The sequence below is a fragment of the Frieseomelitta varia genome, unplaced genomic scaffold (genome assembly GCF_011392965.1).
Source record: "Frieseomelitta varia isolate USP_RPSP 00005682 unplaced genomic scaffold, Fvar_1.2 scaffold_549, whole genome shotgun sequence".
In the NCBI taxonomy this organism is placed as follows: domain Eukaryota; kingdom Metazoa; phylum Arthropoda; class Insecta; order Hymenoptera; family Apidae; genus Frieseomelitta; species Frieseomelitta varia.
The window spans coordinates 64319-79051 of NW_025110311.1; the positions used below are offsets into that span (position 1 = coordinate 64319).

A 14733-nucleotide genomic window follows, 5' to 3' on the forward strand; every position below is an offset into this window, starting at 1 on the left:
GGCGTTCGATGAATATTTCAGCCGGTCGGAAATCGAAAGACACGACGGGGGTCCGAAATGAAGCCGGCGGCGTTCAATTCGCATGGATACACGGCCATCGTTCGTCCACGGGGCGAACTCGCGACGGGATTCTCTGTTGTCTTCTCTACAAACAAACGTCAAGGCGTATTCGCCGCGTTTGTTCGCGGCCGATTCTGCAGCTGCGTCGCTCCGTCGATCCGTCTTTTCATTGAAAACACCGGCCGGAAATGAGATTCCGTGTTTTTGTTGCTTGTGATCGTGGCGTGTTGCCCGTGTCAGCGCATCCGAGACGTCTGTAAATAGACCGTAATTGGGCTGGTTTCCTTCGCCCGGCGACGCCACGCGCTTCGGAAATATTGTAACTCTGTTTCGCGGGACAGGTCGGATCGTCGACTTGCACTCGTAGGCAACTGGTTAGCGCGATGACGTTTCGACATCGAGGTAAATGCGGCGTAACTGATCCCGCGACTGAGGGAATGACAATGTTGCTCGATGGAATAAATTATTCGGAAACTTTCTGCGCATGTTTGTGAGAACGTTTGGTACTGTGTTCGAATGTTTGTAGGAGACTTTTGCGAATTTTATTGTGCGTGTTCAGTTGGATTCGTGTCACTTTTCGTGCATTTTCTTGTAGGAACATACTACGCATGTGTGTCAAGTTAGAATAGGTTTGATTTTCGTTTAGGTCTGAATATTTAGATTATAAAGTTGAGTATACACAAATTGACGTGTAGATTAATTATACGTCGAATTTGTTAGACTATCATGATTGTTAGATCGCGAATTTTTGTGATTTTTGTAATTTTGAGAATATAGTAAAGAAAATAGAGAAGAAAACACGTTTTACGTGTCAAATATTATAAAGAACACTGCATCTTGGACGTTGTTTCACATATTACAAGCCTGACGATTACATTGCTCGAATTTGAAAGAAATCGCAAGGTTATTTATAACCAACTCTCCTGTTCTAAGGAGGCGTCGAACGTCGCGAAGAGAAAAAAGAAAAGGGAAAATCTAAACAACCATAATCGATTTTCGATAGTCCCCGTAAGTTCATTGAGTTAAATTCAATTCTCCACTGCCGCACAGTCCCTCGTTACTCAATATTTTCATCAATCTCGTCGAATCACGTTGAATCTTATTTTCCAACCCCTCCACGCCTCGTTCTCCGACGAGATCTCATTATCGGACTCTTAATTTCGTTGAAACTTAGACACCTCGAGGGACGGTTTGTTTACGAGGGCCGTTTTGTATTTATAACAAGAAGATTCTCGAAAAGTTTTCTGAAAACTTCGTTGAAACTGGAAACACCGCGACTAAAGTCAGTCACGAAAATCAACATCTACACTTGCGAATTTTACACGTTCAAAGAATCTAAACGTTTTGGAGATTTTACGCGAAGAATCTGATAGACGACATGGAACAAGAATCAACAAATTAAATATATTCTCATTGTATCGTAATAACATTCTATTTCCTGCTATTTTCCAACCCCTTAAATTAATTATTCGGATTCATCTCTGTTCTTGATTAATTTATACGTATTTTTGAACAAATATCGAAGGTGTTGTGAATGTCCTATAAATAATTTTATAATTTTAATCTTTTTATAGTTTAGCTTTTTAATCTTTTCAATCCTTTTATAGTTTAGCTTTTTTTTATTTTAATCTTATCCTACAAATAATTTTATAATTTTAATAATTTTAATCTTAACCAATAAATTTTTGGAGAACCAGCTAGCTCGTTAGTCAAGCCGCCGTATTGAAATTAAGAAATCTAAAGTTCTAAAGGAAATGTTTAATGAGTTATTCTAACAAAGTCATGTTCGATTTAACCCGATGAAGAATAAAATTGCATGAAATTGCATAAATACATTTAATATTACGTACAATTAGTATTACAATCAGATATTTATCATTTTCTGTCACGCTCGTAACATGTATTATTATTTTAATGACACGCGTATTATTATTTCTCGTCAGCCTTGAAATAGTCGAAAATATATGTGTTAGTCAACATTATCGCTCGACATGCATTTTACTCGGTTTCGTAACAAAATTAACATCTATAAAATATTTCAGGTACTTGTAAATTTAAAATTTCACAGACATATGTATGTACATACCGACTTCCGTGATTGACTCTGCAGGAACTCCCATAAATATTCTGACGCTAAATATCGAGAAATTTTAATTCGTTCAATAATAAACTTGGATCCGTTTTAAAACACGAAGCCTCTACTTTTAACATGCATCGTTCATTTTACTCAGAGATGTTTGAGAGTGAAGACACTTTTCTCCTCCGAAACGGTATAAATTGTCATACACTCCTGCTACAATATATAATCTTTCCTCGTCAATTGATTGATCTTTGAAAACGAATGCAAGTGTTACGATTCCTTGAATCTTCGTCATGTAAGCCAAATAGCTCAAAGTTCAATAAAATGGCGAGAAAAGGTCACACATAAAGTTACAAAGAGGAGGCTTCAATTTTCAAATCGATCGCGGATTCGGTCGCGCTCGAAAAAGATTGCTCGCTATTTTTACAAGCCATGACAATCTATTTTCGAGAAGAAAACTATTTCCACTTGTTTTGCACAGTCGGTGTGTGACGCAAGAACGCCTTAGCATAAAACGAACGACTTTGAAAATAGAGGTTTCAAGCTTTAAAACGAGATCAGGCTTATCGTTTTCGCAAAATTACAACAGTTTCAATATTCACTGCCTTTTGAATAAGTAAAGGAGCTCCTAATTACGAATATATTGTTAATTTTTCTAAATTAATGTGGTACCCATTGTTAGTTTTATTGTCCAATTTTTGACGTCCAAAATATGCCTTCGTTTCACGAAAGTCCGTGATATTTTTCCTTTCTTTCGCAACAGTATATTTTCCCACAAATGCAACAGAAAACATCAGCGTCATTTTTTACACACTGTTCTCGCAAAATACTCATTTCCGCGGTGAATTTATCCATATGAAACCACTATACAAAATATACGAAACACACTATAAAACAAAATAATTCAATAATAAAAATAATAAAGAAAAAAAAAACCATAAGTAAAATAATAAAACAATTCGCGGGAAGTGGTTACAATTTGAGAACAGATCAAATTTGATCGATTTCGATTGTTTTAAAAATCAGAGTCAATCAGAACAATGTGAACCAATGTGAACATACACGTAACATGAAACCCTCAAATATTATACAAGATCTTAAACAACTTAAACTTTGGCAACTTTTTTTCCCCCGGCGATATTAACGGTAGTTGTAATTACAAAGCTCGATTATGGCGGCTCACGTCGATCTTCTTCTACCCCCGTTCTCTCTCTCCCATTGTCTCCTTCGCTCGACTAATTCTTCCAAGCGGCGAGGAGAAGGGCGAGAGTCTCTCGATCGTTCGAAAAGTTGAAGCTCCCATACGGCCCGTGCAAAATCGATTTTAACGGATGAACTTCCCAGTGAACTGATAAATGTCTAAGCGACAAGTTCGACCGCGGCGTGGTTGTATCGTACGTGCAAGGGGGACGCGCAGTTAGCGTGACTGTAGGCAATCGGTGTGCTCATGGTACAGAATGGTTGGAGAGCCAGTTCCACCCTATCAGGCTGTTTGTTTGTTCAACGATTCGTTTACATCGGATGTAACATAGCCCCGTCCTTGTTAAGGTTTGCATTGCCGCAGCAACAAGCCGCATAGTGCGCGAAACGGATTAAGCTGGATCGTGTTATCATGCCACGGCTGCTAATTTGTACCAACCGAATACGGTGGGTGAACGCGGTCGCGTTCCATTCCTTAACTCCAAGACTCTGGCTAATGCATTTGTAAATAGGTTTCAGCTTAATTTCAGTGTCGCGCGTTTTTCACTGCCAGGAGGATGATATCTCAGTTGTAGTGAATTGTCTGTTATTTTCATAGAAGTTATCTAACTTTTTCTTTTTCTTTAAAGAAGAAAATATTTACTCCGAGGAGGATATCACATCATTGTAAATCTTGTTTAGTGTCTCTGAAATTTCAGGCTGACTTCTTAAGTGGCATCGTGTACTTTTGGTTGGGTGAACGTGTAGCTTCCATGAATGATCGCATACAGTTTACTGTCGTTCAAAACTTATCTTCATTGAATGTACTAATTGTAAGATTTTCGTTCCTCGGAGCATCTTTCATTTCGTCGATTTGATTACAAACGTGACTCGATGTTACATTAACGATATGAATTCGAGTTTCTTCCGCTTGTAATCGGGTATTCCTGTGTATTTGTAGAGAGCAGATGTAGATATATATGGACGTCTAAAGTTCTAGGACACTTTTTTATTTTGAATATTCAGCAGCTATAGATAATATAATTTCCCAATTGCACGTGTATTTTATAATAGAATTGCAACGTACTGGCATTTCTCGAGATTTGAAACAAATGTCCCAGTATCGCATTGTATGTTCCAAGATTTTTGAGAAGAGGTGAAAAGAATTTAATTAATTGGTACATTTTGATAGATTATAATAACATAGGATTAAGTTAATCCAGCTACGATCCTTGAATTTTTGTATTTCAATTCTAGCCCCAAGAAATTTCTCGGTTTTTTTTACAAATCATGGTCAAAATATTAAAATTTAATCATTCTTTCTATACCAAACACTCGTCTATTTTAGAACATGCAATGCCCATTTCTCTTGTCAATTACAATTCGATTTTGTAAACTTTCTTTTAGTTATATATTAGACAGCAGTTAGATAGAAAGTCGTTTGCAATTTGTTTGACACGATCTACGTCAATTATCAAAGCATTTTGTGATATCAAAATTGATATGAGTTGAACATGCGTTCAATCAACGTCAAAAGTACATACATAATTACAACGGATCATCGCGCGCGCGTTATTTTCCCAGCATATTGTTGTCTATTTAGTCGCTATTAAGGGGTTAATAAATATATTATTAACTGAATTTGCAATTTTAACCAATTTAGTCGATCAGATCCTGATGCACCGTGTCACGTAAATGTCTTTTATACTTTGATCGTATATCGCTCGTAATGAAAGCATACAGCAAAACGTCGATCATTCAAATTTCGATTATCTGAATGTTGGATCACCTAATATATATGTGTGTATATATACGTAACTATTTAAACTATACACTTAGCAATGTTTACATTTTGGAACACATATTTTTTGTCTCAAATGGTCTATCTAGTATCTGGTTTAATTAAACTTTTTTACGTTACAGATTTCACTTCAGATTAAAAGAAAATGTGTGATGCTGAAATTGAAAGCTAAACTAGATATTATCGAACCTAATAAAAGCCGTAGAACGTAATGTAGGAAAAATTTAAGTTTAACGATATTGAAAGTAGCGAAATTTTAATATTATTGAAAGAAAGACTTGGATAACAAGAGGAATTTTCGTCTCTACAGAAGCTCGAAAATAGCAAATTACGATAAATTAGATCAAGCTGTGTACATAAGTGAGTACTTACAAATGGATCAAGAGAAAACTCTCGAATTGCATACCAAATGAAGAAATAATAGAAATTTCTAGTGACTTAGATGTGTATCTTTTTACGTAATAAACATTTGAAAATTGTTTAATTTCTAGTTTGAGTCTTTCAAACCAATTATCCGAAAGAATGTTTATCCAAACGGTTGTTTGTCTCCCAATTAGTTCAGACAATCGACGTAATTTCTATATTGGACAATGTCAGAATCATCTTTGTCGGATTTTTATATTATTTATAGAGACGTTATATTCACTGTAGTAAATATGTATGTACATTTCATGTATTCATGAAACAAAGGTAAAACCAACGTAGTATGTTTTTTTATTTTTTTTTCGACACATTTCTATATTTGTGAAAGTGACGTACGTCAATAAAGCTAACCCAGGGAAACACGATTGGTTTACGTTGTGACGGCGAGGGCGACACGTAGATTCCATCTAAATTTCAAGTCGAGATTTCCGATAATCTACGTTTCAGTACGACGTGAATTCCCCTTCTTATTCATTTCTATATCTCTCCCTCGCATCTTGGTTTCAACTCGTTGTAACTTTCAATTTTTACGTTAGTTTCCACAACTAAATTCGATTTCATCACAATTCCCCGAAACTTTCAAATTACAATTTTTTCGCGCACGTTCTTCTTCGACCAGTCTAAATCGAATATTTTATATAATATTTTTCATTTGTACATTGTACATTTAGTTGTCTGAGGAACTAAAATGTCAAACACGTAGAAAATTGTGCTCGTTGTTTCAATAAATGGTCGTTAACATGCGTTAATAATTATTCGCAGCAAAGATAAAGTAAAATACAAAAGATGTACCACTCTTTCAGTAATTGAATATAAAGCGTAATTTGTTTGCAAAGTTCTCGAACTGTTTTACAAAGAATTTCGAATTGCGGATCAAAGTAATTATTACTGTCGCGAGATTTAAATTTCACGTATATCGTGTGTAATTAATTAAATTAAGCATTGCTCCTTCCATATACCTTGCGATTTATTTGCAAAATGCACTCAATGGTATCATTCAATTACCGATGAAATTAAAATCAGGAAGGTGTAACGTTGTGTGCGATTTAATATTTACACGGAATTGCTTGAGAGTGCTGTACGAGCGATTTTTGAAGAGATATAAATCTTTTGCGTCCTCTGTTCGCATCATCTTGATTATATAAATCGAAACCGACGATGTCGATAAACAGTTTGGTAAAACTAATAAATAAATTGATAAACATTAGGTAATAAACAAAACTTGATAACAGCGTTTCTGCTAATTCGCAAAAAGAATTAATGTAAATTAAACTATCTTATCAAGATACGAGCAGGAAACACACTTGAGAGATTCAAAAGCAAATAACACTTCATATTTCACATCATCGTGCAACCGCTGTATTTTTTGACTTCGATGTATCATTGTCTGTCTGACGAAACTTCAATCATTATTTCTATTAAACTCCCACTTGGTTTGGAAACTACAGATTGTCAAATACAAATAGAGCTTGGTCTCATTGATGAAAGAAATCATGAAAGAAATTTTAATTAGATTTTATTAAAACGTGTGCTTACAATATTTTGTATGAAACAAAATTTTGTAGAAAAAAAAGAATATCGTTTTCAGTGTATACTTTACTTCAAATAATGAGTCACGAGCGACACATTTTTTAAATGTATAGTTTATCACCGAGGCAGTTTTTATGTAAATGGCAATAGCAAATAACAAAGGAATGATTTATTTAACAAAAACTTTTCATTATCCTTCGTTTCCAAGATATTAGTATCACATTTCAACGAAATACTTAGTTACCAAGCAATTACAGATATCGTCTCTAAAAATACAATTGAATGTTATAACCTTGTTGTGTCTCGGTGTATAATCTTCGGGTACGGACGCATTATTCTGTTGAAATATCGTCGTCAGGAAAAGGAAAAATAATTATGGAAAAATGTACGCAGCAAGTTATAAGTTCGAAATTAAATTGAATTATAAATGCAATCAACTTTGTGTTCCTTAATGTCTCTGGCCAGAGTTTATTTAATTGAAAAGGAAAATCTCCTTCAGATTATGTAAATTAAAGAGAATGAGAAGAGTTTAAAATGAAATTCACAATCAGAAGTTTTTTGTTCTTCTCTTCGATCCTATTTAGTATCAAATGTATCTATGTATATGCATTATTTGTTTGTGTAAATATAGAGATTAAAATCTGATAAAAAAAATCAATTTAATCATTATAATATTGATAATCATTACTCATAATTTCATAATGAAGATGCATCTTGTCGAAAAATAAATAAATCTTAGCTTATAATTTCGGGAGATAAAATAATTTCTGATAAATATGAAATAAAATAATACATAAATCAAGATCTTGAACGTTTAGACACATACATATGTTATTTTCTTAAGATAAATAAAGATACGTGATTTTTCAAGATTTTTCAAGAGATTAAATTTTTTCTGTGAAAAACATACATTGTATGTTATCTTACAGATTTCAATGATTTTTTAATACAATGATTTTTCTTTCTTGTAAATTCTGTATCATTTTCATTGGAGACAAATTACACCATAATTTCATTTACAAAGTCTAAGGTTAATCAGACCACGACCAACTTGTCTTTAATTAATTATCAATTTCAAAAGTTTTTGGGATAAGAAATGACAGTTATCAGGTTAATGAAGTCATACGTTTTCCTATCACAACTTGTACTTTTAACCCTCTGAGTGTTTAAGTCTGTGTAAGTAACAATCGTACAACTAATTTGAAATATTTGGGACGTATATTTTATTTTATTTATTAGAGGATCGAAGAAAATAATATTAATACAATATATCAAAAGGTGTGTGTTTAAAGATATGAATACATTTTTACTTACAAGCTGGTCATTCGGTATACAATTTTTGATAATTTTAAGGGGCTTACATAGCTTTCATGAAATTAGAAAAATCGATTTTCCAAAAATTGCGATTCTTCTAGAATACTTTATGAAATAATTAACTTCGACCTTTGGTCGGCATGTAATGGCAACGAATAACTGAAATTTTAAAAAGCGTTTTTTTTTTTTTTTTGTCGGAATGAAACTTTCGAAATCGATACCAGAGATATTTAAAAGAGTATCGAATCAATTTTAATATTCTCAAGGCTATTATTTACAACCTGACGAAGCGAAATTCTGATTTATGCAATTTTCATTCCATTTTTTTCTTTTTTTTTTTTAATCAACAAAGAGTCGAAAATTCACGATGCAAATTACACGTTCAGACAACTATTATTAACAACCATTAACATGTGGTAAAATATACGTTATTTTCTTAATGAAACTTTTAACTTTATCTCCAAGGAAGGTTTAATTTTCCTTAGTTTGCAGTCATTCAAAAAAATACGTAACCACTTAATAACCTTCAAAAGTTGACAAGCCTAATTCTGCCATTTCAACGATCGCTCTTCCAAATCCTTTCCCTCTGCGCGATTCATCGCGACGCGAGAGGTAACTCTCGGAGGTCACGCAGGTTTCAATCCTGTTCCAAACGCGACGAAACGAAAAATGTTCGTGCAAGTTCGCCAAGCAAGTTGCAGCCGCTCGTTTCCTCTTCCGGCCGCAAAGACACGCGGCTACGCGAGTCAGAACCGCGATGCCGCGCCGATGGCGAGCAAAATTTAACGGGCTTAAAATTCAGGTTAGAGCGTAAGTGAATTTCCCGGGGGAGACGTGTGGCTGGCTGTCACTCCTCGGCGAAATATATGGAAATGACAAAGTTTTTCCGCGCGTCGCCGGAGTACCTCCATTTGAAAGGCAGATCCGTAACTTGCATATAGGCGAAAGAATAATTTCGCGCATCGTACCCACTCGCCTCGTGTGCCAGCCAGCTTCATATCCAGCTATGCATGTGCAGCCGTTATATACACACGTACGTTGCAGTATGGCAAACCCACGCAGCTGGTGTACGCGCGCTGGTTCTTCCAAACCGGCCTTTTACTCGCGCTGTTGCGCTCGTTTCCTATTCCGTGTATCCCTCCGAAGAACACGCCGTGCCCGTTCTTGTCTCTCCCCGATTTGATGACAAGATCTTTTTCCCCGACACCATCGGGCAAGTTCGTTGCTGCGCGTACTCGTGGATTTTGCAGCGGCAACTTTAAGGGATTAACGTTTTTTTTTTTTTTTATTATTTCGAAATTTCGAAACGTCGCACGGTATGTCGTTCGATATGGGTGGGTTCGTTCGCGAGGATTGTCTCGAGAAGAGATTAGCGCCAGAGTGAGAGTTCGTCGGTTAGACGTGTAATTACGGTGAAACTTCATTTGCGTGAATTTGTCGGGGGAGACAGAGGATTTATGTGGTCGGAGTTCGTATAATTTTTCGTTCGCGTTGTGTCCGGATGTAAGTAGATTCAGCCAGTAACGGCTCGTTTAATCGCGCACTGTAAACAGTTTCGTGCGAACGAATGGAGTTCGCGTAAACGAAGTACAGCTACGTGACCTCGGTGGAAATTCGATTTTGAAGAATGTACGAATTACAAGATTCTAGGGACTACGAGGATAATTATAGGCATTAGATCTCGCGTAGGATACCTCTCTGTGATATTGTGATTTTTTGAATTTGTTATATTTTCGGAACTTGAACCTTTACTTGTTACTCGTATATTTCATAAATGCAGTTAAAGAGATAAACGCTAATGCTTTCGACGTTTTTTTTTTATTATCGACAAGTAAAAATTATGTCCCATTTATCGAATATTGTTTTTCCAAGGTCTCATTTCTCGAATATTCTAAAGTGTTTCTCTGATTATATCATATTTTTTCTTTTTATTATAAAACGCATAACGTCGTCGTATCTGCATATTATCGTGTGTGTGCACTTTCGAAACGTTAAAAGCAACAACAGAGTTGTCATCGATTAACGATCGTAATTTACAATGCATACAGTGAGAAGATACTCCATTATCATGCATTATTTGATGAATAATTCATAGGTTATTAATTAATGTTTATAACAAGCAATTATCCTTAATATTAATGATAAAAAAAAATGTCTGGTAAAAAAAGTCGCGAATTCTCATATGATACGAATTTCTGTTCGTTCGTCACCAACTGTGAGTAACACACCCGGTGGTCAACATTTATACAAAGATTATTCATCAGACAGTAATATTTTTCAAAATAATTTCATTGTCATTTCCCAACTTGATTATATCTAATGTTTCGTAGCGACTAAGTACACTTCAAATTCGATTCTTCAGCGAATCGTCAATCGATGTTCAATCGCGAAACTTAACGATAGTCGATGATCAATTACTAAATTTATCACAGATAAAATTCCCAGAATAAAAATTGTCATGAATTTCCAAATACGAATTTATTTCCATTATTTCCAAATAACATTTCCATTCAATAATAAAAATCGCATTCGTTTGATTTCATCGATTTCTGGAAGACTTGACATGACCAACAGGTCACAATATATAATCGAGACATCCAAATTCCTTTAATTTCAACAACATATTCGCCAAAATTTCGTCAACTTCTTCTCCACCGATCTGAAGCAATGTCACTGGCAACTCTGTCCAGTCTAATTTCGCGAAATCTTCCGTCTTTCCATCAAACTTGCCCATCTGTATCGCTAAGTAGTACGTGGCAATGAAAAATCCAAATAGACCCCTCTTCTTGTAATCCTCGTACAAAGCTTCGTACGAATAATCCCCCACGTCTATATCATTCTCCTTGAGGCACTGTACCAAGGAATCGTGATATACTCTCAGAACATTGTCCAACATAACTTTGTCCAAGTCTCTGGCACAGTGCATACACAGGAACGTAGACAGATCCAAAATCGGTGACCCGTAGCGTACCATCGCAAAGTCGATAAAAATGACTTTCAGCTCGTCACTCTCTTTCTTGAACAATATGTTATTGATCGTGAAGTCGCCGTGACACAGAGTGGAAAGGGGCTCCTCAATCTCCATGGACTTCAAGAACAAGTCTTCGAACGTGTTCGCACATCGAGCTTCGAATTTGTCGCAGAATTCTTTGTCGTAACCTTGCCTGCGAAGGAAGTCGAGGGATCTTGTCGCGGTTCCATTGATGATGCAGCTGTATATCGACTTCGGGTAGAACCTGATCTCTTCAATGACGTTCACGAAATCGAAGAACTCCTTCTCGCGAGTCCTCTTCGTCGCGTACGCTATCGCGTGGAACCGCGCGATCTCTCGGAACGCGGCCAACGTGTACTCCAGTGGCGTGTCGTATTTCCATTTGCACACACTGTAGCCACGTTGGATGGCCACGTTCTCCAAAACAATCACCCAGTTGGACGGCGACAGTTCCCCCGTGGCGTAGATGCAACGAGGTGCCCGATCGTAATATTGGGCGTACTTTTGGTAAAACAATATCTCGTTGTGAAATTGTTCCCTGGATCTGGTCATGTTTTGCAGTATTTCTGACGGCAGTTTCTTCACCACTAAATTGGCCGACTTGGCTCTCTTCTTCGCCTCGTCGTCGTCGTCGTCGTCGGGACTTGCGTTCGAGACGACATTAACGAAGGATAGATTCGAATTGAAGAGAAAATCGGTTGGAATCGACACCTCATAGCGTACGTCCTCGAAACCTTTGCCGAGAATAGAGCTCACCTTGGTGACCAGCGGCCCAAGCCAGGCGTGGCAGTCCTCCGTCTGTTCGCACATCATGACATTATCCAGTGATACTACGAGAACCGGATAGATCTGTCTATTCTGCCAGCGGTCACCGCGATCGCCGACTGACAATGAACGCTACCAATTGAAAGTAAACTCGTCTTGTGTGCATAAACCGAGAGAGAGTACTGACTGCACGTGACGAAACGAAAAGCAAAGGCAGAGTGGGAGAGACTGAAGTGCTGATGTGTGTGGTTCAACCTGACGATAAGGTGTGTTTGTATGTGTTTGTGTGTGTGTGTGTGTGTACTGTGTGACTGTGATTGGTAGACCACGGACTTTTCTGTAAATTTGTATTTTTGGTATTGAGGGAAACGAGATTGTTTTAGGTGATCCTTATTACAAAACTGTGATCAGTGGACTGTGGGCCCGTTGAAAAATATAATTCGATCGAAAGCGCAATATTTTTGGATATTTTGTATGCTGTTCACTATTTGTATTATGTATTTTGTCGAAAGCACAATACCTTGAATATTCTATATATTTCTTCACATTCCTTTACACGTTGCGAGCAAGTATCCTGCAGTGGTAAGAAGTTAGATTAGATTGTTTCCAATCGAGCCTGCAATGTTTATTTAAGATTACAGCTAGATAATATAGATAATATAGAATGCAAGTATCATGTAATTTTTATGTGTTTGTCACTTTGCCTCTCTTGACTCGACTTTTACGATTTGTTCGGTGTCTGTGCATGTGATTCCACTCTCGCAAATATTCTCGAATACAGAACTTGAAGATCTGATACTCTTCGTTTCTTCGAAAATGGAATCTCCTCAGACATATACGATAAACTATTGTTTCTGGCGAGTAAAATCCGAACTCTACGAAGTGAATCATGGTCAATCTTCCAGTTTACAAATGACATAGATAGGACTTGCCTTCACCAACAGCCGATAGTTGACTGCGTAGTCACTGCCGAGTCGCGAATTATATAACTAATAACAGGTTATTAAGAGAGTTATTAACACTCGCGTATGTGTTGTTTGCATATCGTTCCGATATTTCTCTCGTTTCCTCATTCAGATCTTTACCGCCGAGAATGGTTGCAACTAGACCGCGAATATTTATGCTTATTCATATCTTACATTATCTCTTCCTCATTAGTATTTAATTAACGCTGCCTCTGTACTGACAAACATTAATTAGAACATTTATCATGCAAGGGAAAATACAAAAATGTTAAAGAACTCAAGCTTCTATTTTAAGAAAACTTTAGAATGGAAGTAATCTTACAATGTTCGATGTTTGTGATTTATCGCTCTGTTCTAATATTTTTGAATTTCTTCTGTCGCATCGGTGTGTGTATAAACCTTAACGTCGTTATAGATAATTACGCTTGCTGATACTCGATTCTCTTGAATGCCAACGATATAATACAGAACGTAGGAAGAATACAACATGTACTTCCTCCCGGAAAAAAACGTGAAATCATTTAGATTTTTGCAGTGACGAGATGTTCTGTAGAATTGTATTTATTTGTGTATAATTTTAATGTCTAATGTTTCCCTAATGTCGTCAAAGTAAATATTTACCGAACCCTAAATCGAACCTAAATACCAATATGTTCCACACATTTATTATCGACATGTAGAAATTATGTCCCATTTATCGAATATTGCAACTTGTTTCTTTGATTGTATTATATTTTTTCTTTTTATTTGTTTAACTATTTCTTTTTAATTATATTATATTTAATATCATTTAATAAAATTATATTTTTAATTATATTATATTTCTTCTTTTATTATTATTTAGTATTATTGTATTATTTTATTATTTTATTATTATTTAGTATTATTGTATTATTTTATTATTTTATTATTATTTAGTATTTTGGTATTATTCTTTTTCTTTTTTGTAAATTTTTAATTGCGTATTCGCCATTGTATTTATGAATGTACATGTATATTACAAGAGATTTCAGACTTAGCAGTATAATAAAACGTCATTATCGTAATTATAGAATTCCAGCAAATATTTTGTCTTATTAATGTAACGTAACATTTCCCAGTATCTGCAGTAAATATTTCTTAGCTTCTACAAAATTTTCGAATTTATTAGAAATTTCGGACATTACTAACCTAATCATAATTGCACCTCATTATAGCGAATGAAACTTCAAATTGGTTTGTATAACGCATAACATCATCGTAGAAATTATCGTGTGTGTGCACTTTCGAATTGTTAAAAGTAACAACAGAATTCTTATTGTTCAACGATCGTAATTTACAATACATACAATGACGCACATGACTCCACAGTCATTCATTACATAATGAATAATTCATACGTGATTATCATTAATGTTAATAATAAAAAATTATCATTAATGTTAATGATAAAAAAATGTCTGGTATAAAACTATGAATTTTTGTCCGTTTGTTCGTTCGTCATCGACTGTGAGTAATACAGTAGTTAGTTAACATTTATATGAAGATTATTCATCAGATAATAATACTTTTCAAAATAATTTCACTGTTATTTCGTAGCTAGCTTATACTACACGTTTCGTAACACCTATCGTACACTTCAATT

General features: G+C 35.5%; 1 protein-coding gene and 1 long non-coding RNA gene across 4 annotated transcripts in view; one reads left to right on the plus strand and one right to left on the minus strand.

The window, feature by feature from the left end:
* The first annotated feature begins 6044 nt into the window (after positions 1–6044).
* The window catches only part of LOC122533737, a 12330-nt gene continuing 3641 nt past the window's right edge, over positions 6045–14733 (plus strand). The window contains exons 1-2 of the long non-coding RNA XR_006307770.1: positions 6045–6056; positions 8352–8357. This is a non-coding gene — a long non-coding RNA (uncharacterized LOC122533737). The remainder of the gene's footprint in view (positions 6057–8351; positions 8358–14733) is intronic.
* LOC122533735 overlaps positions 10502–14733 on the minus strand; it is a 15498-nt gene continuing 11266 nt past the window's right edge. Inside the window, exon 2 of one of the 3 annotated variants that reach the window (XM_043663740.1) lies at positions 10502–12171. In XM_043663740.1, coding sequence (XP_043519675.1) covers positions 10963–12171 — 1209 coding nt within the window. In that variant the 3' untranslated portion in view covers positions 10502–10962. The remainder of the gene's footprint in view (positions 12172–14733) is intronic. The other 2 variants (XM_043663739.1, XM_043663738.1) reach the window with 2 other exon arrangements.